This window comes from Protomyctophum parallelum (assembly GCF_964188405.1).
Source record: "Protomyctophum parallelum genome assembly, chromosome: 15".
Classification (NCBI taxonomy): Eukaryota; Metazoa; Chordata; class Actinopteri; order Myctophiformes; family Myctophidae; genus Protomyctophum; species Protomyctophum parallelum.
This window is the reverse complement of record NC_139710.1, coordinates 18825354-18853101: the sequence shown is the minus strand read 5'-3', so window position 1 is coordinate 18853101 and position 27748 is coordinate 18825354. Positions and strand designations below refer to the sequence as shown.

The 27748-nt window shown below is 40.9% G+C and overlaps 1 protein-coding gene across 1 annotated transcript; it reads left to right on the top strand.

Moving 5' to 3' along the window:
- Positions 1–1429: 1429 nt before the first annotated feature.
- lifra (LIF receptor subunit alpha a) lies at positions 1430–27201 on the top strand. Its single transcript, XM_083784798.1, has 18 exons — positions 1430–1570; positions 9419–9601; positions 10120–10256; positions 10902–11055; positions 11368–11643; positions 12293–12422; positions 13528–13667; positions 17411–17553; positions 17989–18142; positions 18626–18690; positions 18902–19130; positions 19323–19511; positions 19887–19988; positions 20081–20230; positions 20323–20460; positions 21346–21439; positions 22126–22192; positions 23066–27201. The coding sequence occupies exons 2-18, from the start codon at positions 9502–9504 to the stop codon at positions 23744–23746; spliced, it is 2949 nt and encodes a 982-aa protein (XP_083640924.1). The 5' UTR covers positions 1430–1570; positions 9419–9501; the 3' UTR covers positions 23747–27201.
- Positions 27202–27748: the final 547 nt, after the last annotated feature.

Sequence of the window (27748 nt, the reverse complement as noted above, 5' to 3'; positions counted from 1 at the left end):
AAACTTTAAGTTTCTGAAAAATCTAGTATTTAAATTACAAAATGATTATGCTGATTGTGGGATATGTAATGCTTTGAATGAGAGAAACAGAGATACACAAATGTTGACCCTGAATTTAAATGTATCTGCTAAGTAGGCCTAAAGGCCTACGTGATAATGTGGTCTGTGGAGGTCAGGTCACATAAAACCTGGAAGTATTAGGCTTTGGTGGTGATTGATTGATTGATTGAAATCTTTATTAACAGTTTGTAGAATTTACAGTACATTTTAAGCACGAACTCAATACAAAGACTGTCAACTGTGAGTGGACGACCCAATTAAGCATTACACTTGTTTACAACAGGGTCCACATTGTTCAATTCATCAAAACATTTAAAGACATACAAACATTTAGAGACATACAAATAGACATTTCTCTGTAGGTAAAGAACAGAACAGGAATTCATCATATATAGGTGGTGGCCTACTACTGCAGTTTCCCTGTGTCAAAGCACATGATCAATCTATCTAGGTAAAAAAAAGAAGAAGAAAATAACAACAAAAATTAGCTGAATCTGTCTACAATGGGATGGGGTTGGGACATTTGGGAATTATTTCATATAGCATAGTTTATTGTGAATAATGGCATGGATAATTGTTCAGTTTACCATGTATTGTGTGCTTTGTGGCAAACCCATGAGCTATAAATAGGGCATAGCATGAGTAATGAAGTATGGTGTGTGTGTGTGTGTGTGTGTGTGTGTGTGTGTGTGTGTGTGTGTGTGTGTGTGTGTGTGTGTGTGTGTGTGTGTGTGTGTGTGTGTGTGTGTGTGTGTGTGTGTGTGTGTGTGTGTGTGTGTGTGTGTGTGTGTGTGTGTGTGTGTGTGTGTGTGTGTGTGTGTGTGTGTGTGTGTGTGTGTGTGTGTGTGTGTGTGTGTGTGTGTGTGTGTGTGTGTGTGTGTGTGTGTGTGTGTGTGTGTGTGTGTGTGTGTGTGTGTGTGTGTGTGTGTGTGTGTGTGTGTGTGTGTGTGTGTGTGTGTGTGTGTGTGTGTGTGTGTGTGTGTGTGTGTGTGTGTGTGTGTGTGTGTGAGTGTCGCTTATACTAAACTCTATGGGGTGTACCGTGTCGCCTTCAGGGCCATCCAGATTATTTGGTCATTGTATGTCGCTGAATGTAATAGCACTAACAAAATCTTGTCAGCAGGTGGCACTGCTCGTCGCAATACAGTGGCTTGTTGCCTTGTTTTATTTAGGTCGTGCATGGCGTATTTTAATGCAATACAAAACTGAAATAAGTTATTATGTGTGATTTATCCTATCAAGCTAAATAGCTGACATAAAACAACACAGCCCAAATTAAAAACTAAACATCGATGTGTGAATATAACGGGGGCGTACATCATGCCCCGCCCTGTTCCAGTAATCCTATCCCTATCCCGTTCTGGAACAAGTGGGGTGCAAGGACTCACTGTACACAGTGGGACAACAGGGTTGCAACGAGTCGTCTACGCAGTTCAAACAATTTAAACGGTGTCTTGATTAATCGAATATCGTCGTCAGAAGCTGTGCTTGAAAGGATATCTACCAAGAGGTAAATATTAAACTACGTAATATTATGATCTGTAGTCGCACTTGCTGGTTTAGCAGTACTTTTGGAAACATGGACACGGGTCTGTGTTTGTGTAACGTTATGCCTGGTGGGCTGCAGGCAGCTAACTGTTTAGCTACAGTCGTCACAGACGTGGCCTGTTGGCTGCTGGGACATTTATTTTCTTCACAAATCTAATGTATCCCCACCTCACGCTGAAGCTGTTTGATTTATTATGTGGATATGTTACGGATTGTAAAACAAAACAATTAATTGTGTACTGTCCGTGTGTACTGTCATCATGTTATCCAGTTGCTAATGCTAGGATGTGAGTCCTGTTGTTATTTATTTGATTGTAGATTGATCGAGTATTTTATTGAGAGATAAACAATAATACGTTTACTGTCAACAAAAGGATAGCCTATAACACGTGTGAACTTATTTATGTTGTGTTCATTTTGGTGGTCCAATTTGCTTTGTGGACAAGTTGTACAAAAATATCTGTTTACTGTAACCAGAGACTCTTATTTATTATCCAGAAATAGTCACAGACTCACAGCATATAAAATGTATGTGCAGTCGAGGTGAAACAGGGCCGCACCAGTCACAATCACACATGTGTTCTCTTGATCTCTTCTTTCCAGGTACAAAATATAGCTCTGATGTGTGTTTAAAATGCCATAAGCATGTTATTTTTGCACTTGCATGTGAGTAAATATATTGACTTCTATGAATGACAGTTCTTGTTCAAGGCTTGCTTGGTCAGCAAACAGGACCATGGAGGAGAGGAGAGGCACTCCTACAATTTTGACATTCTGCAGCTTTGGGAAAACAGTGCTCGTTTGGCTGGTTCCTGTTGCTAATGTCAATAAAGTTTATTTATGAACAGATTTTGTACAAACATAGAACACAGGAAGCAAAGAATAAACATAACTATGATCTAATTGGCTATTTGATCAGGAAGTATTCTGTAAAACTTATTTTAGTGTTGATGCCAGCCATGTTTTTAATTTGTAAAAGGCAAATAAATTGATAAACGTTACTGTTATTTGAGTGTCGGAAAAAAGGCCGCCTCCCAAATTAACAACCCCAACAAACAATACAAAAACAATTCCAATATGTAGACTAATGACAAGTGAAAAGTATTAGTTTCCACCATCCTCCATGAATGTAGAGGAAACACTGTGGCTCTTAGTCAGACAAAAACAAGTTGGATGAACATAAATAACTCACTACCTGACAGGACAACCCTGCCTTTGTATTTTCTTTATGTCCAGTCAACTTGTCTACAAGACCCCAGACTAGTCTGTATATTTTGTCAATGTGTTTTGTATTATTTTTAGCCTGGGAGCATAGGTAGATGGTGTATTTGTATTGTGACTAATTTCCTTGCCTCCTCTATGCACAAGGATTTTTTTTAAACAAAGATTTTGTCTTTTACAAGGGAAGGAAGGAAACACGACTTGCTTGAGACATCCAGTGCCAAAACCTATACAGTCACTAAAGACTGCATGTCCTTTTATCCCCTGGTGCTGGGGCACTAATATTCTAAACACACACACACAACACATGCACGCACGTATGCGCGCACACACACACACACACACACACACACACACACACACACACACACACACACACACACACACACACACACACACACACACAAATCAACTCTTTCATTTCCTTTCCTCTAGCTTCCCCCCTAACAGCATCCGGTCTCTTTCTGGCCCCATTCAAAGGTCAAGCATAATTAGTAGGCTACTCTCAGATACACTTTCAAAATGTCACCACACAGACTTTAGCCACTAGCTCTGGTGGGCAGAGACTGACAGCCTAATGACACATTTGCCTGGCATAGGCTTAGGGTGGGAACACAAGTTTGGGCCTGGACTTTGGCCCAGTTAGATCATCCTACACGCATACTTCTTGCTTTTGAAACTTTGGTTTGGATAGTAACATAGTGGTTATTGTTTAGTTACTTATGTATGCTGCAGCTGTGCATTCAGGGAGTGCTTGCATAGCATGCAAAAAGCTGTGAGGTTAATCAGTGGAATCCTTTGCTATTTCTGTATACTTGACAGCTGAGTGAGGTGAGCTTAAATAATATCCAACATAGTATTGTCAGTACTACTTTCAACAAAGTAAAAACAAAAATGAGCTTGCATATAAGATGCGATTTGTAGCACACTACATTGGAACTTTGTGCAATGAAATGTCATGATATAATAATTGGACTTGAGAGGTTTGTGCTGTCATAGTATGATTTTATTCATACATGATTTCATTTTGCATTTCAATGTGTGTGTGTGTGTGTGTGTGTGTGTGTGTGTGTGTGTGTGTGTGTGTGTGTGTGTGTGTGTGTGTGTGTGTGTGTGTGTGTGTGTGTGTGTGTGTGTGTGTGTGTGTGTGTGTGTGTGTGTGTGTGTGTGTGTGTGTGTGTGTGTGTGCGCGCATGTTGAAGGAGATGCATAGAAGTAAGTACAACAGTCAAATGAACAGAACTGGGAGAGGACTGGGGAGACGGTCTTGGCTTTTATAGACTAATCCATGGCCCTGTAGGCCAGGTGTAGTTAATCAATGCTGCAGTGAAAAGCAGTGCTTAATGGTACACCGCAGCTATGGCCGCACCCCTTCGTGGATTAATCTATAGGGCGTGGGCGAGTGAAAAGGTTAGGCCCTGTTCAGACTGGCAGCCCAAATCGGATTTGTCATTGTCTATCCAGATTGGAGTTTTATTGTTTTTATGCCTAATACAGCCAACAGGTAGGTGTGTGTGTGTGTGTGTGTGTGTGTGTGTGTGTGTGTGTGTGTGTGTGTGTGTGTGTGTGTGTGTGTGTGTGTGTGTGTGTGTGTGTGTGTGTGTGTGTGTGTGTGTGTGTGTGTGTGTGTGTGTGTGTGTGTGTGTGTGTGTGTGTGTGTGTGTGTGTGTGTGTGTGTGTGTGTGTTTTTCTTATTGCTGGAGATGAGAAGCATTGATCTGTGTGTGTGTGGCTATCAGTTTCTTGGTTAGATTTCCCAGAATCTTTCTGTTTTTTCCGCTTCCCCTAAGCACTCTATGGATTCATTTGATTCTATCAGAGCTCAGATGGCAATTGGTTGATGATGGAAACCTTTTCAGCTTGGAAGACAACATTAGCTGTATATTCTCCCTGGGATACTTGCTGATTAAAACAGTATTCCCACTCTTCAATTGTTATATTGTGGACCCACTCATATAAGATATTGTAGTTTTACATTGATTCAACACAGTTAGCCCCCATCCCCCCACGGCTTTAAAATTACAATAAATCTACTAATCAGTTAATCCTAAACAAACTAAAACAAGTAAAAGTAAAGTTGGCATTGTTATATTTTTTAGCTCGGTGCTAAAATAAGAAATAGCCTACTTTTAAACTATAGTTTCAACTTGAAACTTTTGAGTCAGGCCAAGTGCAATGCCTCCGACTTCTACAACATTTTATTAGAGGAAAAAGCCTATCAAAATAGCATGGATAGTATTTTGGAATGAAATAATGAGCCAAAAGAGAGAGAAATCGCCTCAGCCTTTTATACTTGACACAAACAGAGATAAGCTAACAAGCAGAGAACTGGAGACGGAGTCTGTTTTTGGTTCTTTCTGATGTGGGCTCGTTTGTGTAGCGGGGAATGTAAGGTCACAGCTCTCATTGCCATGTAAAGCTCATTGTCAGTGTCCAGGTATTTTTCAGGGAAGAGTGAATCACCCTCCTGACTACAATATTTTAGAGGTTTGAGAAAGAGGCTAGTTCAGAGGTTACCAAACATTTTCCATGCCAAGTATAATAGGGCTAAACAGTCAGTCGAAACCATTGGGAACCGTTGCAGAAGTCGTCCAAAGGGTTTTAAAAAATTCCAATTTTTTTTTCATTGCTAGTTTCATTAAACTGTTTTATTGACTTTTCAGTTTTCAAATGTCAGCTGACTACTTAGCGCGTTAGCTCGGTATGAACAAAAGTTGGCCTTCCTTTTCCTGGCTGGGGAACAAGGAAAAAGTCCATTTGGGCGTCCTGTTTTTATTTCTTATGTTGCTCATTTTTGCAGTTCCCGACACTACAATACTTGACCCATAGTGATAGTGTCTCCGTAGGACAAAGAAAAAACATAAAATGTAACAACGTGTAGGTTCTGTAATGCAATTCCAATGGTGCAAATCATATATATTTTTTTTATAAACTTTATTTTACAGTTTTTTGTATGACATACACATACAAAAATACCAGCTCAGTGGCCTTGTGGTTAGAGTGTCCGCCCTGAGACTGGGAGGTCGGGGTTCGGTCCCCGGCCGGGTCATACCAAAGACTCTAAAATGGGACCCAGTGCTTCCCTGCTTGACACTCAGCATCAAGGGTTGGATTGGGGGTAAGTCCCTGCGACATACTAGCGTCATGTCCAGGGGGTGTACTTGTACATCAAGCTGCCTCACGCTACAGAAACAGGAGATAGGCTCCTGCCCTATGGGCCTCATGGCTCGGCAAGGCTACTTACTTTACACATACTGTAAAATACCATACAAAACATACAAACATATATAAGCCCCCCTCCCCCCTTAGGCTCAAAAAACTAAAAGTGGTGGGAAAAAAGCAGTGGGACAATTACAGGTCAAAACGAGTAAAGACAGGGACATCTCCATTTTCAGACAACAGTACCCTAGTCGGAGATAGTTCGGAACAGTTTAATGAAAGGAAAAGTCTTCGACAAAATCTACAAAGGGACTCCAGGACACAGTTTTTTGGGGCTCTGTCCCTGAGTTTTGCAGATCATTTCTTTAACCTCAATAATGGCAGATTTGGCCACGCCGAGCCACTCCTCGAAATACCTGTATGCGTGTCTCAAAGAATACTGTGAGTTGTATGTGATTGTATGTTGCCATGGTCTGTACAAAGTGATGTCATAGAGTCAATATAAGCTAATAAACATAAACAAAGGCCAGGACTCAGTGATGTCATAAACATCAGTTGGAATCTTAAACTGTAGGCTGTTTAACCACGCCTCTTGCCTTTATTTTTTACCTGAGCACAACATGCCCAAGGATTTTTTTTACTGTAATGTAATACAAAGACTTAAGAGATAAGAATGAACACAGTTTGACATTTTATTTTTATTAAAGTATGAATAATACAACTGATGTTTTCCATGACAATATATATGTTTAAGTTGCGGTAGTTAATATGTTGTGGCTATCTCTGAGTTGTTTGATACAGAGGGAGAAAATGAGAGACCGACAAACACAGAGGGGACAGACAGACAGAGACAGCAGAAGACACACATACGCGGAGTGATTTCTGTAATGGGTTAGCGTTAGGTGTGTGTGTTGTTTTAGAAAGGTCTTTCAGGTTTTGCTTTCGCGTGTGTGTGTGTGTGTGTGTGTGTGTGTGTGTGCGCGCGCGCACTGTATGCACACGCACACAAAGACACACAGGGTGGTGATGCAAATACAGGCGCATGGCGAAAAGAGGTTGTATTTAGAGTTTTAGACTGAATTTGTCTGGGTCTGCTTTGGGCATAACAAATTTGTCAGTCTAGTCTCCCATTCAGTTTGTTGCATGTAGTAGTGTCATAATGCATTACTATTTAAATTATGCATTTAGCAAGTTGGACGAGACACAAACACATTTCTGCTAAGGGAATTTGTATTTGACCATCTATCTCTAAATAGTAAGTAAATATTTGCACCATCTCTTGCCCTGGTTAGTTAAGACCAACTAAAAGCTGGTCTAAGCGCAAAAAGCTTTTTGACTCTTCTCTCTGTTTGTAAGATAAATATGCACCAGACCACACCTAACTGCGGCTTACGGCTCAGATTGAGCTGGGTTGAACAATGTGCCGATGTTAGCGGCTCAAAACTACCGCGCGGTTAAAATACGAATGCTTCTGAAGACTCTTAAATAGACGATGATCAGCTTTAGCCGATTCTCGCCAACTATTTTGGGGACCCGGAAACGGTATTGTGAAAGTGAAATAGAACGAGAGTCTGTGGAGGTGGTAGCCAAACGGCGCCCGGGGGTTTTAGTGGTAGTCAATGAGTTAAGTGACAAGAGCATGCCTTCAATAAGAAGTCATGTGTCCATTTTTGCCCCACCAAGGTTGGCAATTTCTTGATCAGAGTCACGAACCACTTAATGTTGGAAAGAATTTGATAAGCGTGTGCCTTCAGTAACTGCATGGCCCCAATTTGTGGTGGTGAAAAAAAGGCTTAATTTGCAGGGCAAGGCAACTTCACCCTTGAAAGAGATATTTTCCTGTTTTGAGGGACTGAAGATAATGACTTTGTCTGTGTTATTTGTTATAAAATACTTACAGAGGATGATTCAGGCCTCAGTGGAAGAGTGAAAAATGAATTCAAGCTTTGACCGGTTTTATTTTCTTTGACCCGTACATTCTAACAATTTAGGCATTAGCAGATGCTTTATCTTACAAAGACCATCTTTGGTTACAATAAGTAATTTTGCAAAGAAAAAGACACAAAACTAAATGTGTTCTCTGAATAGTACTCTACTCTAGATTGGTCACATGGCTTTATTGTGAAAGTGTCATTTTGATAAATCTCTAGTCTGGAGTGCCGGGTCCTGTGCCAGGAGTGATTTCCTAGGTAATATCGTGCTGTTAGGTCATCTTCAGCTCAGATTAGTCGTATGTCTGTACAAAGGCACAATGAACAATCATCCCATTTGTTGTTCCCTTTCTAAATAGTGTTACTGACTGTCACTTATTGCTTTTCATTAGAATTGTCACAAACACTATTCCCTCTCCCACTGCTCAACTCAAATAATTCCCATCTGTATTTCTATCAGAGGAGGTGAACTCACTTATCCATAGGGCTTCTAAATGAAAAATCTTTATCCGCCAGCTTGTGAGGTAGCGGACCAATAACATTAATCTCTCCTTTATTTTATTTCACCAGATGTCAGCTGTTTTTGTCATATAATGCCTGTCAATAGTTGATATAATGCTGCTAATGGGAAAAGGTCTTGCGATTTGCTGTGTACAAGTCTTTGCTTTGTGTAATGTACTTTTGGGTCCATGCAGTGTACCAACTTGAGGCACAAAGGTTAATGATCTTCGAGGGATGAAACAAGAGATTCTTAAGACATGTGTCATAATATGAGCTAGTTCCCTTTTCTCTTAGAGTAATTGGTAAACAAACATCTCCCTGGTTATCTGTCAAACCACAGAGGGAAAATACATTGTAATTTTCCTTCTCACTTATCATAATGTATCAGTGTCAGATTTATAATGTATAATGTCATCACAGTATCACAAATTGTCCTGACCATGAAGCTGAGTGAATACAAGCATTACAGCAATCCATCAATTTGATTAAATCGCTGAAAAGAAGATGCCTTCAGTTCATATCTAGGCATGAAATTAGAGTAGTGAGTAGCTCTGCAATAATGCAATTGTTTGTTGTTTCCTAAAATAAATAGAATATCTGGATGGGACATATTCCTGGAAACCAGACTGATTCGCTCAAAGGCTAAACGCTAGCATACGCTGTCAAAGACAGACTTTGTCCGTCAATGACTTTCAAATCTACTACACTGGCATCTGGACAAAAACCTCAATCTTCTAAATGACAGATTGTTTTGTGGAAGTTGTTTTTATGAGCAGTTGAATAGTAGTAACAATGTCACATTGTTTTAGACTTAATGATTGACAGCATTGCCAATCAATGTATTGTCATTGAAACCACTTTCAATTACTGTAGTCACATTTGTTAAATTCTAAATTTAGAATATGAATGAAATTAAGTTTGTACTTCTCTCTCTCTCTCTCTCTCTCTCTCCCTCTCTCTCGCTCTCTCCCTTCTCTTTCATGCTGTCTTTTCCACAGGAGCCTCTCTTGTCTCTCAGGATGTCTAGGCTGCTGTCTCCTCAGTAGGACCTACACATACTCCCCTCTGCAGGCTGACCACCATGCCTCGCCTGTGTTTCAGTGCTAAACCACTGCCCAGTCCTTGGTGGCTGCTCTGTGTCCTCCTGGGCCTTTCTGCCTTGCAAGCCCACACCAAAGATGGTAAGAAACCCGTTTATCCTGATTTATTGTAGACTAATGGAAATAGAAGTGACTGTCTTGGAAATGAATACAATGCTTTAATTGAGTTATTCTATAGTTTGAGTTAGTCATCTAGAAGAGCCATTGTATCATTGTCAGTGTCATGTTTATTTACAAGTTACAACTGACTGACTACAACCAGAGTCATTCTTCTCAGATTTGATGCTTCTAGCTTTTGTTGTAGTCTTGCCTACATTAGCTGTCCTGTCATGTGTCCTAAACTTCTAGCCAGAGATGGAAAGAATCTGCCTCTCTCTGTGATCCCCTAAGGCACAAGGAAAGGAATTCTCCAGTAATTCTCCACACACTGGCTCATTTAGTCCTTTAGGACCCCGGGTATTGAATTGTATGTTGTGCCTTTCTGGCTCTTCTCTGCCTTGTCAGTTGTGTTGTGTAAGATATTTGTGTGTGTGTGTGTGTGTGTGTGTGTGTGTGTGTGTGTGTGTGTGTGGTGTGTGCGCATGCACGCGCGCGTGCAGCACCTACTGTACCTCAGCAGGTGAGCCTGTCGGCCAACCTGCAGTCACAGCAGCTGTCTGTGTCCTGGCTGGGAGGAGCAGTCTCAACCTTTGACCTCATCATCCTTAGAACGGAACTCAATGAAACTGTCTTCTATGTAAGAGTTTCAATTTCTTGGGTTTATTTATATTTTTTCATGATTTTTTGTTCTTTGTTTATCCCTTATTTTGTCAAGTTTGTGTTATTGATGTGAATTCTGTTTGAGATTGTATAAGGTTGTGAAGACATAATTCAGCTGTAATAGTTTTTGTTACCCAGCCTTTTGGCCTGATCTAGAATGTTCTTTTCCCAGAGTTATATTATTATATTGTTTTCATTATCCCATTCCGTGCTATCTTTGAGATATCTCGTGGAAAGTTATTTATTCCATCTGAACCATCCACGAGATTCATGAGATTCGATAATTTCTTTTTGAAAGATATTATTTCACCTTTTTTCTTTTAGCCCCGGTTAGCTTCTCATTGTAGAAACAGCCTACATGATAATCCGCGGTACACGTGTATTAGTGTACAGGGTTATAGTGGTATTTATGCTCAGAATGGCATAAAATGCCAGGTGTAGGTAATTAAAAGTGTACTTAATTTTTATTAGAGCACCCCATTTTCAGTTCAATTCAGTTCCTTAGAAAGTCATAGAAATCTCTGAGCCAGAAATGTCTGAATAAGAGAACATACATTAACTTTATTTGCTTTTTTATTGAAAAGTTCTTTCCCTTACTGAGTGTGATGTGTGTAACCCGTAGGACACTGTGTCTGTTGGACTGGATGAGGTGAGTGGTCGGTGTCAGTGGAACTGGACCTCAGTAGAACCCCTGCAGTGTACCTCTCTGACGGTCCGTCTCCGCTCCAGGGACGGAGAGACCGCCAGCGAATGGAGCGACACTCAGATTCTGCAAGGTCAGCGGGTCGTTAAGTTACCTGTATCACAATGTTCATGGCCAATGGGTGGCAATAAACAAGGCAGATCTTAGATTGATGGGAGTTTCACTCTGACTTCTGAGGAGAACGTCTGATTAATGAGTCATTACAGAGAAATGGAATCAAATCGGTTCTCATCTCTTTCTCTCCTCACTGTGTACATTTGGATGTTCACCTGTTACCATCTTCCTCTTTGTATCCTCGAACTCCCTTCTTGCTATGAAAATATGATTTATGAATATGTTTCTAATTACCCCTCCCTTCCTTCCTCTCCCCCCTGCTCCTCAACAGGGAAGGATCTCCCCAGCAACACAAAGTCCCAGATGTACCCTCAGGACAGTGTTGTCCCCGTGGGAAGCAACACCACCTTCTGTTGCATTGTGGGAGAGGGGATGAGCTTCGGCAGCATCCGCTACAAACTCCCCGCCCTGAATGTTACGCGACTGAGCAGACGGAGCTATGCCAGCACCGGCACCATTCAGGGGCCCTCCATCACCTCAGGAACCAACGTCGTATGTCTTAACAGCGACGACAGAATACTCACCGGAGCAGTCGTTTTTGTCGGATGTAAGATTGATGGATGGATTGATTGATGAAAGCATGATTGTGTGCGTGTCTGTGACTGTGTGTGTCACTGTGTGTGTGTTTGAGTGGGCTCAGAGTTATTATTATTAACTCTATGGGTACTTTGAGGTTGAACAAATATTGTACAATGGAATAAATCTACCATGTCCATGTTTTGATTGCTTCTCATATTATAATGCACAATTAATTAGCTTCACCCTTCACTAAATACCAGAGAACAAATAGGTGGCTTTCTTAGTTAACACTTTCTCTCTGTGTTTGTTGTCAAATTATTTTGAAATGAAAATGTATATAGCACATTTAAAACGACAATGGTGAACCAAAGTGTCATCATTTTAGCCTTAATGCTACTAGCAAGTTCATATATGGGCATGCTAATGTAATATTGGGTGGATCTTCATATATTCCCATATATGCCTATATATGGACGTTGGCTCGACGGTTCTGGACAACCACCTATCCGTTCGGTGACACCCAAGGGTCTTCGGCTAACTAAATGAACTACAGACACACGGACAGAGATATGTTGTGCATTTATTGTAGATGTGGAATTGTCACATTTTGGTATGGAATTAGTATATTTGGTATATTGTCCATTCAGTGTCTCTGTATTAAATTCCCCCATCATTAGATCCACCTCTGCCCCAGGACTTGGTGTGTGAAACCCGAAACTTGAGCTCAGCAGTGTGCCAGTGGAACAGGGGACGAGAAACCCACCTGTACGGCAAACTGAAAATGACGTACTATAAACTGAATGGAAGGTAATAGAACGCACACACATCTAGATGTCAAAACCTATGTTACACAATCCCTCATGATAAGATTCAAGATATCACAAAGTGTCTTTATGGCTGCCACTATTTTATTAGCGATAATTCTGTCAATTACCTTTTGGATTAATTGATTCATTGAGAAGTTTGGTTTTTAAATATATATAACCAGTAAGACTCCTGAGGGCCTGTTGAGAACTCTAGTTTTCGCCAGCTGCCAGGCACCAGGCACTAATAACTTTGGGGCAGGCCTGTCTAGAGTTTAAATGGACAGGTATCAGTCAAAAGTGAGACATCAAAGAAGAAGGATGGATGGGGATGGATCAACATATGGAATGTCAGAACAGGTCAGCTCCATATATGGAGATCTAAGGGTTTGAGGTCAGATGTCAGATAGGGTTGTTTGTCAATATTGATGACATCAGGGATCTCCATATATGGGCTTAATATTGATGACATCAGGGATCTCCATACATCAGGGATCTCCATCCCTGATATCACGTGATGTCAGGAGGCATAACCATATATGGTGACCTGGGGTGACAAACCAACCAAACAACTGACTGGAAATGCACTATTTCATAGTTAACTGTGACCTGCTGCCGCAATTATATATCAATGAAAGTTGACACTTTCCATGTGAAGAGGATAGAATAAATTACAGGCAATCAAAGGCACACAGGACAGAGGAGACACAAAAGGCAAAGGTCAAATAATTCAGGACTAATAAAGTGGCTTTCCGCTTAAAAAGAAAAAATATATATTCTTTATGTTTTCCCTCGCCATTCTTTTAAAAAATAACTAAGGAATGACTGCCCGGGGTTGAGAGGGTTTTATGGAATAATTAAAAAAGCTTACCATAAGTACACACTTTTAGGCCCTTTGAGTATCTTGTAAATATTGATGCCTGCTGCCTGGCTGACTGCCAATTCTCTTTCTCTTACGGGAATTGTGCTGGCACTTGCCAGAACAGAGTGTCTGTTGAGTGGGCAGTTTTAAAATGGACGAAATTATTAAATTGTTGGGAAACGGTGTCATACAATAGTTTTTATTTTAAGTTTATGGTGAATTTAATTGTTTTTTTTAATCCTCATAGGAACTGTACTGTACCTATAGCCAACCGGCAGGAGTTGTTAGAATGCAGCCTGGACCAGTGGGTTGGTAACTGGACATTGCTGGCAGAGAACCCGCTGGGCCAGTATCATCTGACAGACTCTGCTGAGCTCAGCCACAGAGGTAAGAAGCTCTTAACTTCCCCTTCCCCTATCACGAAGGTATAGACAGAATAAAGATAATATTAACAGCCTTGCCTGTCGTGTGTGTGTGTGTGTGTGTGTGTGTGTGTGTGTGTGTGTGTGTGTGTGTGTGTGTGTGTGTGTGGTGTGTGTGCGTGCCGTGGGGAATTGCACTAATTTTCGACATTTTACTGTGTCATAAATATATTTACATCTGTAGCATATATTGTGATTACATTTGACCGTATATTTGACTCTTGTGTTATATTCTTGTGAAATATTCAGTAAAGTATTCTGGTGAAATATTCACCCAAGTTGATAAGATATGCAGACAATGTAATACCAAGAACCCCCAGTTTGAAATGCATTAGGCCACAGACCCCCATTTGATACCATTTGCTCTCTGGGAGTACACTATCATCAGTGTTAATTTAACTCTGAAAATCAGGGTCCATTTGGTTCCATTTGTATGCTCTTGGAGTATGATGACTGTGCTAACAGTATTATCATAAAATATATCTCAGTTTGAAGATTCAAATTATGGATAATAAATAACAATACAACAATATATTTCATATGTGTGAGCTTGTAAAGTAGAACGTTGAACCTAGAGACAGTGTTGCCAAGTCTGTTCATTATAAGCTACTTTGGACTTGTTTATCTGTAAAGTTGCTTTAAAATATTGGTAGTCCTTGACATGGAAATGTTTGAGTTCCACTGCTCTAAAACAACATTAGACAACGAAGTTTGACAGTCAGCACTATAATTGATTATTTTAAGACTAATTTTCGGACCATTTCTGATTTACCTACTTTGAACTGGCCTATTAACATTTTTATAGACCTGGTTGCTTGTTTCACTCTCACATCCACGATATGTGGCAACCCTGGTTTGTTTTGGTTTACGCATAGATGTTTTTTTGTTGCTTTAGCATCTTTAGCACAGTAGCTATCAGAGGCTGCAGCAGCTGCTGCTGTCATGAATAACAGTATTTAGCGCAAGTTTCTGTCCCAGAAGGATATGTGGCTGCTCCTCCTCCTCACACACACATGCACGCACGCGCACACACACGGCCGCCTCCTGGCCACTATAAGGATATGCGTGGCTGCTCCTCTCCTCACATGCACGCACACACACACACACACACACACACACACACGCACACACACACACACACACATATATACACACACACACGGCCGCCTCCTGGCCACTATGCAGACCCAGCTCCCTGCTCTATGCCCAGCTGTACTGCTGCGAGTGCTGCTGCTGCAAGCAGTGTAGAGTAGGCGTGGCGCAGGCTTAGAAGGGCGCCGTGAATTCACGACATTAAGGGGTAAGAAACCATCCCGGTCGCGTGGTTCATGTAACGCGTGTGTCACTGTGAAGGACTGGCCCCATTAAGTGAACATAGTTGGCATAGTAGACGCCAACATGACGATTTTGACGTAGGCTGTTGAGCTTGAGCAACAACAGCGTGTTTCACAAAAGTAATATTTGTACAGTAAATAAGACATTTTGGTGGGTGAAATGTAGCCTATGTTAATTCTGGGAGCGTGCAGAATTTCTTTTGCATAGAGAGATGTGTAGTAAAAGTGTGGTTCGGTCGGAGAAAGACGACGGATAAACGGCCATGTGCTCGTGTACCCCCTGTCTATTAGGGTAGCAGGATATGATAATGACACATTTCTAAAGCTATGAGAGTGCCTCATAGAGCACAGGTCACTTTCAGTAGATGGCGCCAGTACACAGGTTCATGTATTTTTTTATTTGCATTGAAATCCCCATTTTTAGGTCGCTTCATATAAGAACTGTGAAAAATTAACTGATCATCCCGGCCTTTCTGTCAGGGGGGTGGCTGTGCGTCGTTAGCATATTTGATATAGCCAGTTTATGGAGAAAGCTGTCAACACATTGCATTCCTGAGATTCCTCGTTGACGTAAGCTCAGCTGGCGGTGACTCGACTCGTACTAACCACGAAACATTACATATCAATAAAATAATTGTAAAAAATTAACATGTCAGTTTATGTTGTGCGAAGGGGAGCTGCAGCCACCCCGCCTACCTGGAAATGTAGTCTCTGGGTTGTTTGAGTCGTTTCTAGCGCTTATTGTGTTACTCTTTGGGTATATTTGTGCATTTCCACTTCCAGTCGATGCTTCATATGCATATGAGTGAAAAGGCCAGGATTATCGGTTTATTTTTCAAACACCGTTCTTATATGAAGAGATCTAAAATCCCTAAAATGGGGATTTCAATGCAAATAAAAAGTACACAAACCTGTGGACTGAAGCCCTTTACTGACAGTGACGTCAGGACTTTGGTGCTCTATGGTTAAACTACTGATCATCATTCCCCACAAGTTTCATGTAAATCTGACCATCCGTTCTTGACTAAAATAATGCTTCCATGACGCAAAGGCTGACCTCTCTGCCTTCTCTGATTCTCTGCCATGTCACTAGTTGACTGAGCTACACATTGACACACCCACATGGAAAATTCTCCTGACATGTGTCTCTTGTCAAGAAGAAGGAAATGAGCGCAGGGATTTTCATTTATGCCTACAGAAGGAACATGGAAATATTGTTTTAACTGACGGATTAATTATATGATGATGTAACTCAGTATTTGTATTGCAAGACAAATTACAGTTTACTGTCCAAATGAGGACGTATTCCTCATTACCCGGGCAAGTATTAGTAGTATAAGTAGTATAATGGTTTATTTAACCATAACCACTTATATCACAGCTATTTTATATTTGTCTATCTCTACTCCGAAAATAGCCGATCTGCAACCCATGCATGAGCTTGTAGATGAGCTATTTTTGGAGAACAGATATCAATTATGGTATCACCAATCTGGAAAGACAAGAAAAAAATGGATGATCTGCATTATTGTTACTATAATGGTATAGGTGTTGTGTAGAATAGATTAGTATACGGTAGGTTATATCTAAGGTCGCCTTCACACCTAATACTTCAGTAGACTCGATGCGAATGGGCGGAGAAGTTGGGATTCTTGCATATTTAATTTGGAAGCAATTGTAAACAGCAGGGAACTTCATCAATGTGTTCCATTCATAAACTACACAGTGAAATCTATGGTGTTATATGGTCTAATACTCCAATACGTCTTTCTCACACTCTTGTGTGCACGCGTGCATGCGTGCGCGGCTGTGTGCACGCACTGTTCTTTTGGGCATGTGGAGGCACAGAGCAGACAGCAGCACAAAATGAATCCGACCTCCGTTTACAAGTCTATCGACATGAAGAAAGTTCCCACTCCCTCCCCACACAGTGACAGCAGTGACAACACTCCATTTTTACGCACAGACAGACTGAATATGTTTCCTTAAGCAATTGATTAATGAGGGCTTCAGTCTCCTTATTTGCCCACGGGACATCTTTGCGCTGCGTAAAATTAATATCCCTTCTCCGTCTCCAACTGTGTTTAGCTTAATTTCCTTTATTTGCTGCGGATTGCATTCCCACCTCCCCCGAATCTAAATCAAATGTGATTGGAAGCGAAGCGAAACCCCCGTTTTTTGGCGGAGTAGAATGCGGTTCTTTGATGCGCATTAGGATTCGAATGAGGCTTCACACCTGTCAAACGAAGCTCACTTTCCGACAATGTGCAGCAGGATTCGTTTTAATCACAGTAAAGCTTTCTGAGATCCTAATACCATTGCAGATTACAGTAGTTATTCCTCACTTTGTAATTGATTGTTCTCTATCCCCCAGTGCGTCCTGTGGCACCAGCTAGCCTGAACCCAGTCATCCATGTCTGGAACGCCACAGTGCAGTGGCAGTGGAAGTACAAGAGCTATGACTCTCTGGCTCTTCTCTGTGAGGTAGATCTCAGCTCCAACTGGCGTTCTACAACGGTAAGTTGTCTTTGTGTGTGTGTTTGCGCATGTGGGTGTGTGTGTGGAAGTGTTGATTCAAGTTCTATGTTCTATTGTCCATGGGTGTATTTATAATTAGGTGGCCTAGTTTGGTGTCTTGGTTTGTGTGTGCAAAAAACAGCATTGTAAATTCTGAGAGCAGTGCAGCTTGTATCAAAGGTTTTGTCATAACTATTATGTTGCCCCCCAAAAATACCTGTTGCCTCCTGCACCAGAAGAGAAAAATGTAGCAGCACAGTTCCTACAGGCAAGCTATTTCTCTGAATGAAAATGATCATTCTGTTCATTTGCAGGAGCATCAGTGTGATGAGCAGTAATGTAATCTGATGCTTAATTTTTTCTTGGATCTTCTATTTTCGGCATGTGACACCAGCATGCAACCAAGTATAAATCAGGCTTGATTTTTGTGTGCAGCGTACATTCCCTGGTGTGGGTCTGCGGTCAGTCGTTCTGCTGGACCTGCATCCAAATGAGGACTACACTGTCAAGGTTCGCTGTGGAGCCCAGCAGAACTTCTGGAAGTGGGGAGACTGGAGTGACCCAGTTGCCTTCAGAACCCAAATGGACAGTAAGGAACTTACATGTGTTTATGTTTAGGTGAAGCATGAGGTCAGTCCGTTGCTCTCCCCCGGTTGACAGAGGGAGTGTAGAGCCCAGGATTACATTAGATTATTGAGACTATTTGAAAAAATGGGTTACAAATACGTGGGATAAAAAAAAAGAACAATCAAATTTTTATATGGGGATGGATGTGGATAACTTGGCCTTTCAGAAGAGCTGTCATCTCTCAAAAAAGTAAAGTCTGAGTGCCGTAGTTCCAATTCCACCTTGATAGTGATAATTGGTTATTACTGTTATACCATACAGTATATCCTAATTGTTGGTTGATATCTCCACATACAGCTTTACTGATTATGAACTATAAATTATCTGAAATAATGTGCTTCTCAGTGATTTCTGCTTTACTGATGCTCATCTCCAACAGAAGTGTTTAATGTCAATCAATAATAGCCGATCAGCTGGTGGTAACGACTGTCTCTTTGTCTATCAGTTCCCCAGACTCTTGATGTGTGGGTGTGGATGGCCAGCGACAACACTGGACGGGTCATCTGGAAAGTGAGTAGTATGTTGCTTTCTAAGCCTTTTGGGGTAATTAGCATTGAATTTGTTTTGACTGCCTTGCTTCAGTGTATCCACACTAGACTCTAAACTCTGATGCAGTAACAGGCTGGTCAGTCTACTAATAATCTCTCTCCTGCTTTCCCCCCCATCATTGACACTACTGTACTTTAACTCTGCCACCTCTTGCTTCTCACATTTCCTATAGCCCCTTACACCAAGAGAAAGCCATGGCCAGATCACAGGCTATGAGTTGACACTGTGGAGCCCAGAAGAGAACGTACAGCATACAGAAATGCTGCCTCACACAGCCTATGCCGTTCCCATCAACCTAACTCATTTCTCTGGCACCGGCAAGGTCATAGCCACCATCACAGCCAAGAACGGAGCAGGGATGTCACCACCTGCAAGTGTAGTTATACCTCTACATACGACAGGTATGTGGATAGTCCTGGAGGAAGTTCTGCATCTCTCAGTCTTGACATTTAACATTCGACCTGAAACGCAATCAATCAGTCTTGACAAACAAACACGCACCCAGATTACACTACCCTGCCATACCTTTCAGTGAGGAGGGTAATAAATGCAACCTAAAATATGTCTTCAGTACAACTCTGTCTCTCTTTCAGACACGGAGGCTTCTGCTGTGCCTCAGGCTGTCTACACAGAGGACGGTTTCCACCTGTCCTGGCAGAGCGATGCCAACGCCAGCTGTGGTTATGTGGTTGAGTGGCATGATGCTTTTTGCCCTGTACATGACTGCCCTGTAGAGTGGACCAAGGTTCCCTCTGAAAGCACCAATGTCTCCATACAGTCAGGTACACCAGGCTATAGATGTCCTGTTATCCCAACCCCTTCACGGTTCCGTTAGAGAAGAGGTGGCTAAATTGAAACGACACCTCCATTATGTGTGCTGTGCTTTACCATAATGTGCATGCTGTGTTTTGTCACTAGTGGACTTTATTATTACTACAAGACTGAATGAAAGTAAAAAAGAAGAACCCCTCTTGTTTCGATTTTCTTGATACATTAATTAGTTACAAAATATGTATTGTTTTTTGTGTACATCATTCTTGTTCTCAACATAAAGTACATACTTCTAAATGGCTATTTACACACATTTCTCTCTGGACACAATGTGGGTGGGGTTCGTATATATATATATATATATATATATATGTCTGTGCCATCAGGTGACTTCCAGCCAGGAGTGAGGTACAACTTTTCCCTCTACATGTGTTCATCTGATCGCACAGAGGTGCTGCAGCGCTGGCAGGGATACATGCAGGAGCTGGGTAAGATGAATGTTAAATCAGCTCTGCCTGTAGAATTCTCTCGACACTGTCTTTTAAGGGGCAAGATTGATGTCCCCTTATGTCTCCCACAGTTCCCTCCAGTGCTGTCCCTCACCTATTAACCAATCAGCAGGACCCTAACATTGAGCTGACCTGGGGCGAGATTCCATTGGTCAGTAGAAGGGGATTCTTGCTGGGTTACCACATTTACCTGAACAACGGCTCCCAGCTCACACTGCTAGGTACAGATGTTACTTAGTTGCGCACCGTTGTCATGCATCGACAGTAGCAGACATAACCTACTGTATAACTCACTCCCTCACTCTTTCTCTAGCCAACCTGTCAGACCCTAACAGCAGGAGTTACACAGTACAGGGTCTCCCTGGGGGTTCCTATAAGTTCACTGTCAAGGCCTACACCTCAGCAGGCGAAGGTACTGGAGCCACAGCCTCCATCTCTCTGGAGCCATACAGTAAGTACCTTCTAAATCAGTGATTCCCAAACAATAGGTCGGCCCCACTTTTGGGTCACCGATAACATTTTATCGTTCTGAAAGTCATTTACTTCTTCATTTTCCAAGAATTTGATTACAATTATAATTTCTAAAGATTTGTTTAAAATTATCATTTCAAAAGGTTTTTTAAATGTTCTAAACTAACAAAAACAAGCTTGTAGAGGTGCATCCAAAATAGGGATTTGTCCATTATTTTATTATATATCTTTTTCCAGAATTCCAAATAAATGATGGCCTACAAATGGGCAGATTTCCTCAATATTAACTTAACTGGTTTACTCTAAACTAAAGCATTAATTGTTTGCTAAAATGGACATACAGTATGTGGCTAAAATGTGTTGGATAATCCAGATGCAAATTCTGTACCCTATAAAAATATTTTGTAACTACTTTTTAACCTGGGGTCACTATTTTGGGTGTTATTATAGGTGAACGATACATTTATTTATTTATTATTTTATATTAGAAATTTCCATTATTATTCCATTATTCCAAAATACCAACAATGGCAGATCTACGAATCACAGCGCAACACACGTGATGTAAATGTGTGTAGATTGGTGTGCCCTGTGATTGTGACTTGCTCATTGGTGTGCCTTGGGCACAAATAGTTGAAAATCACTGCTCTAATGAGAGGCTTGACACATGTGTGTGTACTTGGGCCAGTGGACACAGGATACAGGAAGTGTGTCTCAAAGTTAATCCAGTTCTGAATGACACATCACATAAACATGGCTCACTGCACTGCAGTGTAGAGGTGGAATGCAGCCAGTAAACCAGGCCAGAGACTTTCTCTAGCACAGTGTAATGACATCACTGTTAACTTCCTGTCTGTCCACACAGCGGACTGGGTCATCCTGGAAATCTTGGCCTCCATGGGAACCATGGCTGTTTGCCTAGTTGTGGTCACTTTCCTTTGCTACAAGAAGAGGAAATGGTGAGAGTGCGTGCGTGCGTGCGTGTGTGCGTGTGCGAGTGTGTGTGTGCGTGCGTGTGTGCGTGCGCGCGCGCAATGTGTGTGACATCACAGTGGGTCATGACAATGCTTACATAACAATGTTGGTGAAAGCTTTTGGAGAGAGCATGCGGGGGAGAAGGTGTGTGTGTGTCTTTGCACGTTTACACACTAGGGACACAGTGAGGCTGCCTGCAATCCAAGGCAAAACTGTGAATGCTTCCTAGAAGAGCAAGAGACGGAGCAGAGTTAAATTAACACTGCTACATTAAAGTTAATTTAGCCGGTCTGCCAGCCTGCAGATGGAAATGTATTGTTTATGTTCATATTTTATCACACCAAAATGCCTAGTCTCGCATTGCATGCTTATAGACACCTCTCGCGATTATTAAGTACTGTAACTGTAACATCAATCTCGTATAACTCTTCTATGTCTACGCCGGCAATTTATGTAACTTTTACACCCAGTAGTTATTTCAGTGGGTGTGTAATTTGCAATTTGAAAATGATTGGACTTTGAATGCTTCCCTGCAATCTTATTGCATTTTAAGCTTCTGTTGCTAAGCATTTTCACAATATGATAGAAATGATTAGGAATACCATTAGGAATAATATTAGATCTATAATATTTTCATTTGTTTTAACTTCACATGTTCCTTCGTTGCCAGGGTGAAGAAGGCATTCTATCCAGACATACCTGAACCCAAGCTGGCTGGTGATTGGCCCAGAACACAGGTACTGGTACATCCTCTGCCTGTCTATAAATAGTTTATTTTAGGGATCCACTATATTGACATTTTGTCCGATATCCAATTATTTGCACGGTGAAATTGACCGAAACTGATATTGCATTACAAGTTTCCAGTAGGTTTTGCCGTACTCGGGATTCTGGAACAAACTGTGCATTCTTAGGGCAGATTTACAGATTCCCGGATGCGCATTCGGGACCACTTGGCAGATGTTGTGGTAGTGTGAATGATGGGAGCAGATCACCCAACCGTTCCCGGGACCACATGGAGGTAGTCTCAGGACTGATTGAAGTGTACTCGGATACAGATCACTGCAATGTGAAAGCATTGAATACAGTTGAGTGAAGTATACTCGGGTGCCAATGCCAATGTGAATCATGGCCAGCGGGGACCAGGCAATCGTATTCGGGAACAGTTTGAATCAAACGGACTCGGTGTGAATCTGCCCTTATTACCCATGTATGAGGGTTATTGATGCACATTTGTTCAAACAATGTAAATGTTTTTTTATTTAACAATTATTTCCATCTTGTTGACCCTATGAGAAAGCTTCTCCATGAAATGCTGATTGTAATCTGCAGCCTTCATCATCACAAAACATTCAAGCATAAATATTATCAAATACAATATTTGGTAAAAACTATTTCGATTTTGATTCGATACTGATATTGCATTTTTAAGGTTGATATTGCAGATACCAATATATCTGTGCATCCCTAGCTTATTGACTTACCGTAATTTCTTCATTTAAAATATACAATTAATTTTAGGCATTGATCATTAATTTAAGTTCATGTTTGTGAAGTTCATTATATATTTTCTGGTATATAAGGATATTGTATTATTGTGTTTCTACTAGGCACCACTGGATGTGAAGCCCTCTCCACACAGCATGGTTCACATCGTAGAAGAGCCCGAGTGGGATTCCAGCAAAGAGGCGCTGGTCATCATCCCTGAGGAAGAGGAGGATTTGGGGACAGGAGACGAGCCGGCCGACACAGATGAGCCCACGTCGCTGCGCTACTACAACCAGGTGATAGATGAGCGGCCCATACGACCACGGTTCCCAGACTCCTCCGATTCGTCCACTTCCTCGTTGGACTCCGGGCGAACAGATGTGACCTACACAGGCATCCAGACCTCTGCCTCTTCCCTGGCATTCCACAACCAGCCACAGAGCTCGTCCGAACCTCAGCCCAATCCCCCTCTCGTCTCTGGGGGAGGGGGAGGCGGTGGCTACCGGCCCCAGATGCAGCCTGCAGCACCGGCCCAGGTCCCAGCACTGATGGATCCCCACTCGCAACCGGTGCCCCAGCCTGGCGGAGGAGTGTCGGGATACCAGCCCCAGTGCTCCTGGCGTATGGACTCCCCAGGGGAGGCTGGAGAGAGTGAAGGCCTGGCTCCCTGTCTGGGCTCCCCCACCTCTATTACCTCCACGCACTTCCTCCTCCCTGATGGCCAATCAGAGGAGGACAAAGCTCAAGGGTTGTCGTCCGCGACGACATGGTTCCACAATTTGTTGTCCTCTGGAAAACCATGACAATGCTACCACTCACTACTAGCAGTCACTCACAGGGGTGCGATCATGGTAGAGAAACGTTTATAAATGTTGCAGATTGATCCATTATCAATTATCATCATGCATCAAAGATGTCCAGCTGGAATGGGCACAAAAGAGAGACATACATACTGTTATAGGATAGCTGCAGTATTTACTTATTTGGCATAACTAACAATAATAGTAAATTAGTTTGATATTTCCAGTTCCCTGATATTATATATTGGCAGGTAAACAACACACACACACAAACAGAAACAAACGGCATCGCATACAAAAAGCATTCCCTTCTGTGATTCGGCATGTCTTTGAGGGGACAAAAGACATTTAATCATGCCAGATCTATTCTGCAACATTCTCTCACGTTCTACCATATGGAATGCACCCACTGGATGTCTGTCCAGTCCCTCACTGCCTTTCCTTTATGACACGACAGATTCAAATTGGGGCATTTGGTGATATTATTGTCCAGTATAGTACATCTATTGTGTTCTGACTTTGACGTGTTTTTATTTTCAAAAGCGAAGATTTTGTGTTCATAATGTTATAGTATTCATCTAATAATAGATACAAAAAAGAAGCTGAGAACACTGAACACTTCAAAGCTAGTTAATGTATATAACACAGTGGACACTTTGAAAGAACACAACAATGAACACTAATCCTACAGAGGAGTTACTTACCACTAATCATCATGTCTTGTTGTTAGTCTGAGAGATGGCTGTGTTGACGGCAGCTGATGAGCTACCAAAAGAATAAAGGGCACTTGGCTTTGAAAGTCATAAAACGCTTGATTGACTGGGTGGATAAAGATGGCACCTTCATGGATTGATATAATTTGGTCTGTCCCATAGTGGAATCTGCACCTGAAATAGTTAAACTATCCTTCTCTCCTTCTCAGAATACCGAGATCGGATATTGTAGTACAGTACAGTACAGTACGAGGATCAGGTATGAAACTAAGTGTTAAGCCCTCAAGTGGCTGCCATCTTTATGCAGTTAATCCATTAGTCTGATTAGTGATCAGTGAGTGACACATTTATGAATGAGAAATGGACACACATTTGACACAGATAACAGGTTGGTGCTTTGAAAACAATAGAAAGCACTGCTTTCTATTGTCTGGAATAGACTGGGTGATGGTCCCAGCAAATATACACTGATATAAGCTAGAACAAGAACACAAAATGACGATCATGTTACTTATTTCAATGTTTTCTTTTTGTTGTTGTTTTTTTATGTGTGCTCACAACTATCAAACTTGTTTTTGGAAAAAAGAGAAAAGAAAAAACAATTATATTATACATACTCTAGTAACTGTATGTATGGTATATAATATATGTTATATTTTACAGGGTGCATTGTCCCAAGTGGTGTGCCAGGATCATTTCCAGTGAGTTGATTGTCAATTCAGCTTTGCACCAAATTACGGTAGTTATAATGTTTGTATTGCCTTAATCAATGGCCCTTTGAACCCTAATACCTTTTTTATATGCTGCCAGTGCCTGCTCGCCATTTCACTTTTAAAAATGTGTCAGAAATTGAAATTCCACTGACACTGAGCAGAACACAATGTACAAATCAATTCAGAATTGAATTTAAAAATTCCCAAATTGTGGTTATGCTATGATGGCATTATTATGACATTACACGTGTCCATACTAAATGTATGTTACTGTGAAGAACTGTGCTATATGCACAGATGACCCTGGCAGTCAAATCTGCAGAGCATGGGGATTTAATATGAATTTGCTGAGTTAATATGAGTTAAGCCTAAACTATATGGATTGCGTATATTACAAATATTGTTAATATGTTAACACACCTCTACTCATGTCTCCCCCACCCCCCAAACCATGTAAGCAGTACGCTCAGAATGGTAGCATGGTACCATAGGTAAATTCCAGATAATTTAGTTGTCTTTTAGCATAAGACGTGCTCGACATCTCTGTGGCCATTCCCGTCAAACAGAAATAACATGTGTGAATTCCAATATATATATTTTTAATTGGACCTAGGGTTGTCTCAGGGAATGAGGCAGTCATGGGCCTATGTCTTTTCTTTTTTGAGCTTCCAGCGATCAAGCTTTAAGTAAAACTACTGTAATGTGAATGATAATTTAAAATACTTTGCTTTAGTGATGAACTAATAAATGGGTCTTTTTGAATACTAGAAATTCATCTTGTCCCATCTTCCTGATTGTGAAAACATTGTTAAAACGTTGACCAGATACCTGACAGAGGAGTATGGTGGACAAGATTGCTTACATTGATCAAGTCAGGTTAAAGTGATTTGATCAATCAAACAAGTAATGTAATTTTTAGTATTCAAAAACGGCTATATAAAAATATATATACTTTAAAGCCTGCTTTTCCAGACGAGCAGAGTTTTGGAGAATAACCTATGAATACTATGTGTTAACACATTGTTTTATGTTGATTTTAATCGACAGTGCTGCACCTTTTTTGTTTTTTACTCTTAAACCTAAGTTATACTTCATCAGTTGATGACGTGTCAGTTATTTACGGCAAGTGACTATTGTGTGACAGTATAAATTGGGCTTAATTGATGTTTTTTCTTTATATATAACTGTGTAAACCTTTGCTGTTTTTCCCCATAGATAGATTCCTTCTTACAGTACATTGTAAGTTATTCTTGATGAAATTGTGACTTATATTCTCTATACTCTGTAAGGAATAGTTAATTGTGACTAACCAACTTTTCAGAGAGAATTTCAGAGGGAAATTATGCTATCGCGTGGATTCCAGATATAGATTTATGTAGTATAGTATAGCCTTTGTATTTCTTCATGTACAAGGTTGTGGTGTCTGTGCTTTTCAAAGGTCAAAAAACAAGCGAGAACTACATAATATCAATATAGATATATAATTATTATTATATTGTCCTATCTATCTGCTGTACACAGCTGTAATAGCTTTCTAGAGCCATTATATTGCACCTGTAATATAAGCATTGTAACCATGAATATTCTTGCTCTGTCGGCTGCCAGGATTCTTCTGTTTGATACCATTTCCACCATGTTCCTTGATTTGTAAGATATATACTGTATTGTCTGCTTGAGCTTCCTTATCTGGTCTGCACTCTTTGTGCAAAGAATATTGCATGTTGTATTGTGGTTCTTCATACCCTTTCTTCTGTTTTTAATGCGAAATATAGGCTATTGCTTTCCTAACTAATGTTATGCATGACAGTATGTTGTGCATCTCGATATGCATTCATCATTGAAAATGCTTTAAAATGAAGATATTTTGGAGAATGTTTTACAAACAATATAGAATGGACACTGAAGAATTACCTCGAAAGAACCGTGCTTTTTTGACTGAAAGAAAGTCTACACTACAGCACTAATTGTAAACACTGCTTAACGCAAGCTGCAATTCCACTTGTTTTAAGGCAATAAAAGTTAACTAAATGTCTCTTGTCAGTTGTCTCTGTTATCATTTATGTGTATGAGTAGGCCTAAACCAGTTGTGACAGTGGAGCATGACTGTAAGAATAATTTACCACCTTTGTTATAGATTTCATAAAGCAATGCTGATCATTTCAATTTGATAATTACATTAATCACCATTTTTCAAGAAATTACAGGCGCACATCACACACATGTAACAAGTAGCTCTGTTGTGTACAGAGCCTTTAATGTTAACATTTGTAATGCTTCATACTAAATGTCTTGCCGTTTTCTTTAGCGATTCCACAGGGACAATGAAGCTAAATTAGAAGAGATACATTTCATTATAAATAATAACATAGGCTAAATGTAAGCAGGTTTTTCCATTCTGTCGCCAAGCTTTGTGTGCCTCTTACTTGGATGTTCGATCAGTAATTCGAAATTAACCCTTTCTAGATAGACTTTTGATCTAGCAATCACAACGGATTGGGGACCAGCTCTGTTGACCTGTCACCATAACAACGAAGCACCGAAGGGATGTCCGCCCTGCTTGTTTTCCATCCATTTAATGA

Excerpts from the sequence above, each read along its gene's own strand:
- lifra (XM_083784798.1), top strand. The coding sequence starts at position 9,502 with ATGCCTCGCCTGTGTTTCAGTGCTAAACCACTGCCCAGTCCTTGGTGG. Across the intron at positions 9,602-10,119 it reads GCAAGCCCACACCAAAGATG|CACCTACTGTACCTCAGCAG; the intron begins GTAAGAAACCCG and ends GCGCGCGTGCAG. Across the intron at positions 20,461-21,345 it reads CATCTCTCTGGAGCCATACA|CGGACTGGGTCATCCTGGAA; the intron begins GTAAGTACCTTC and ends CTGTCCACACAG.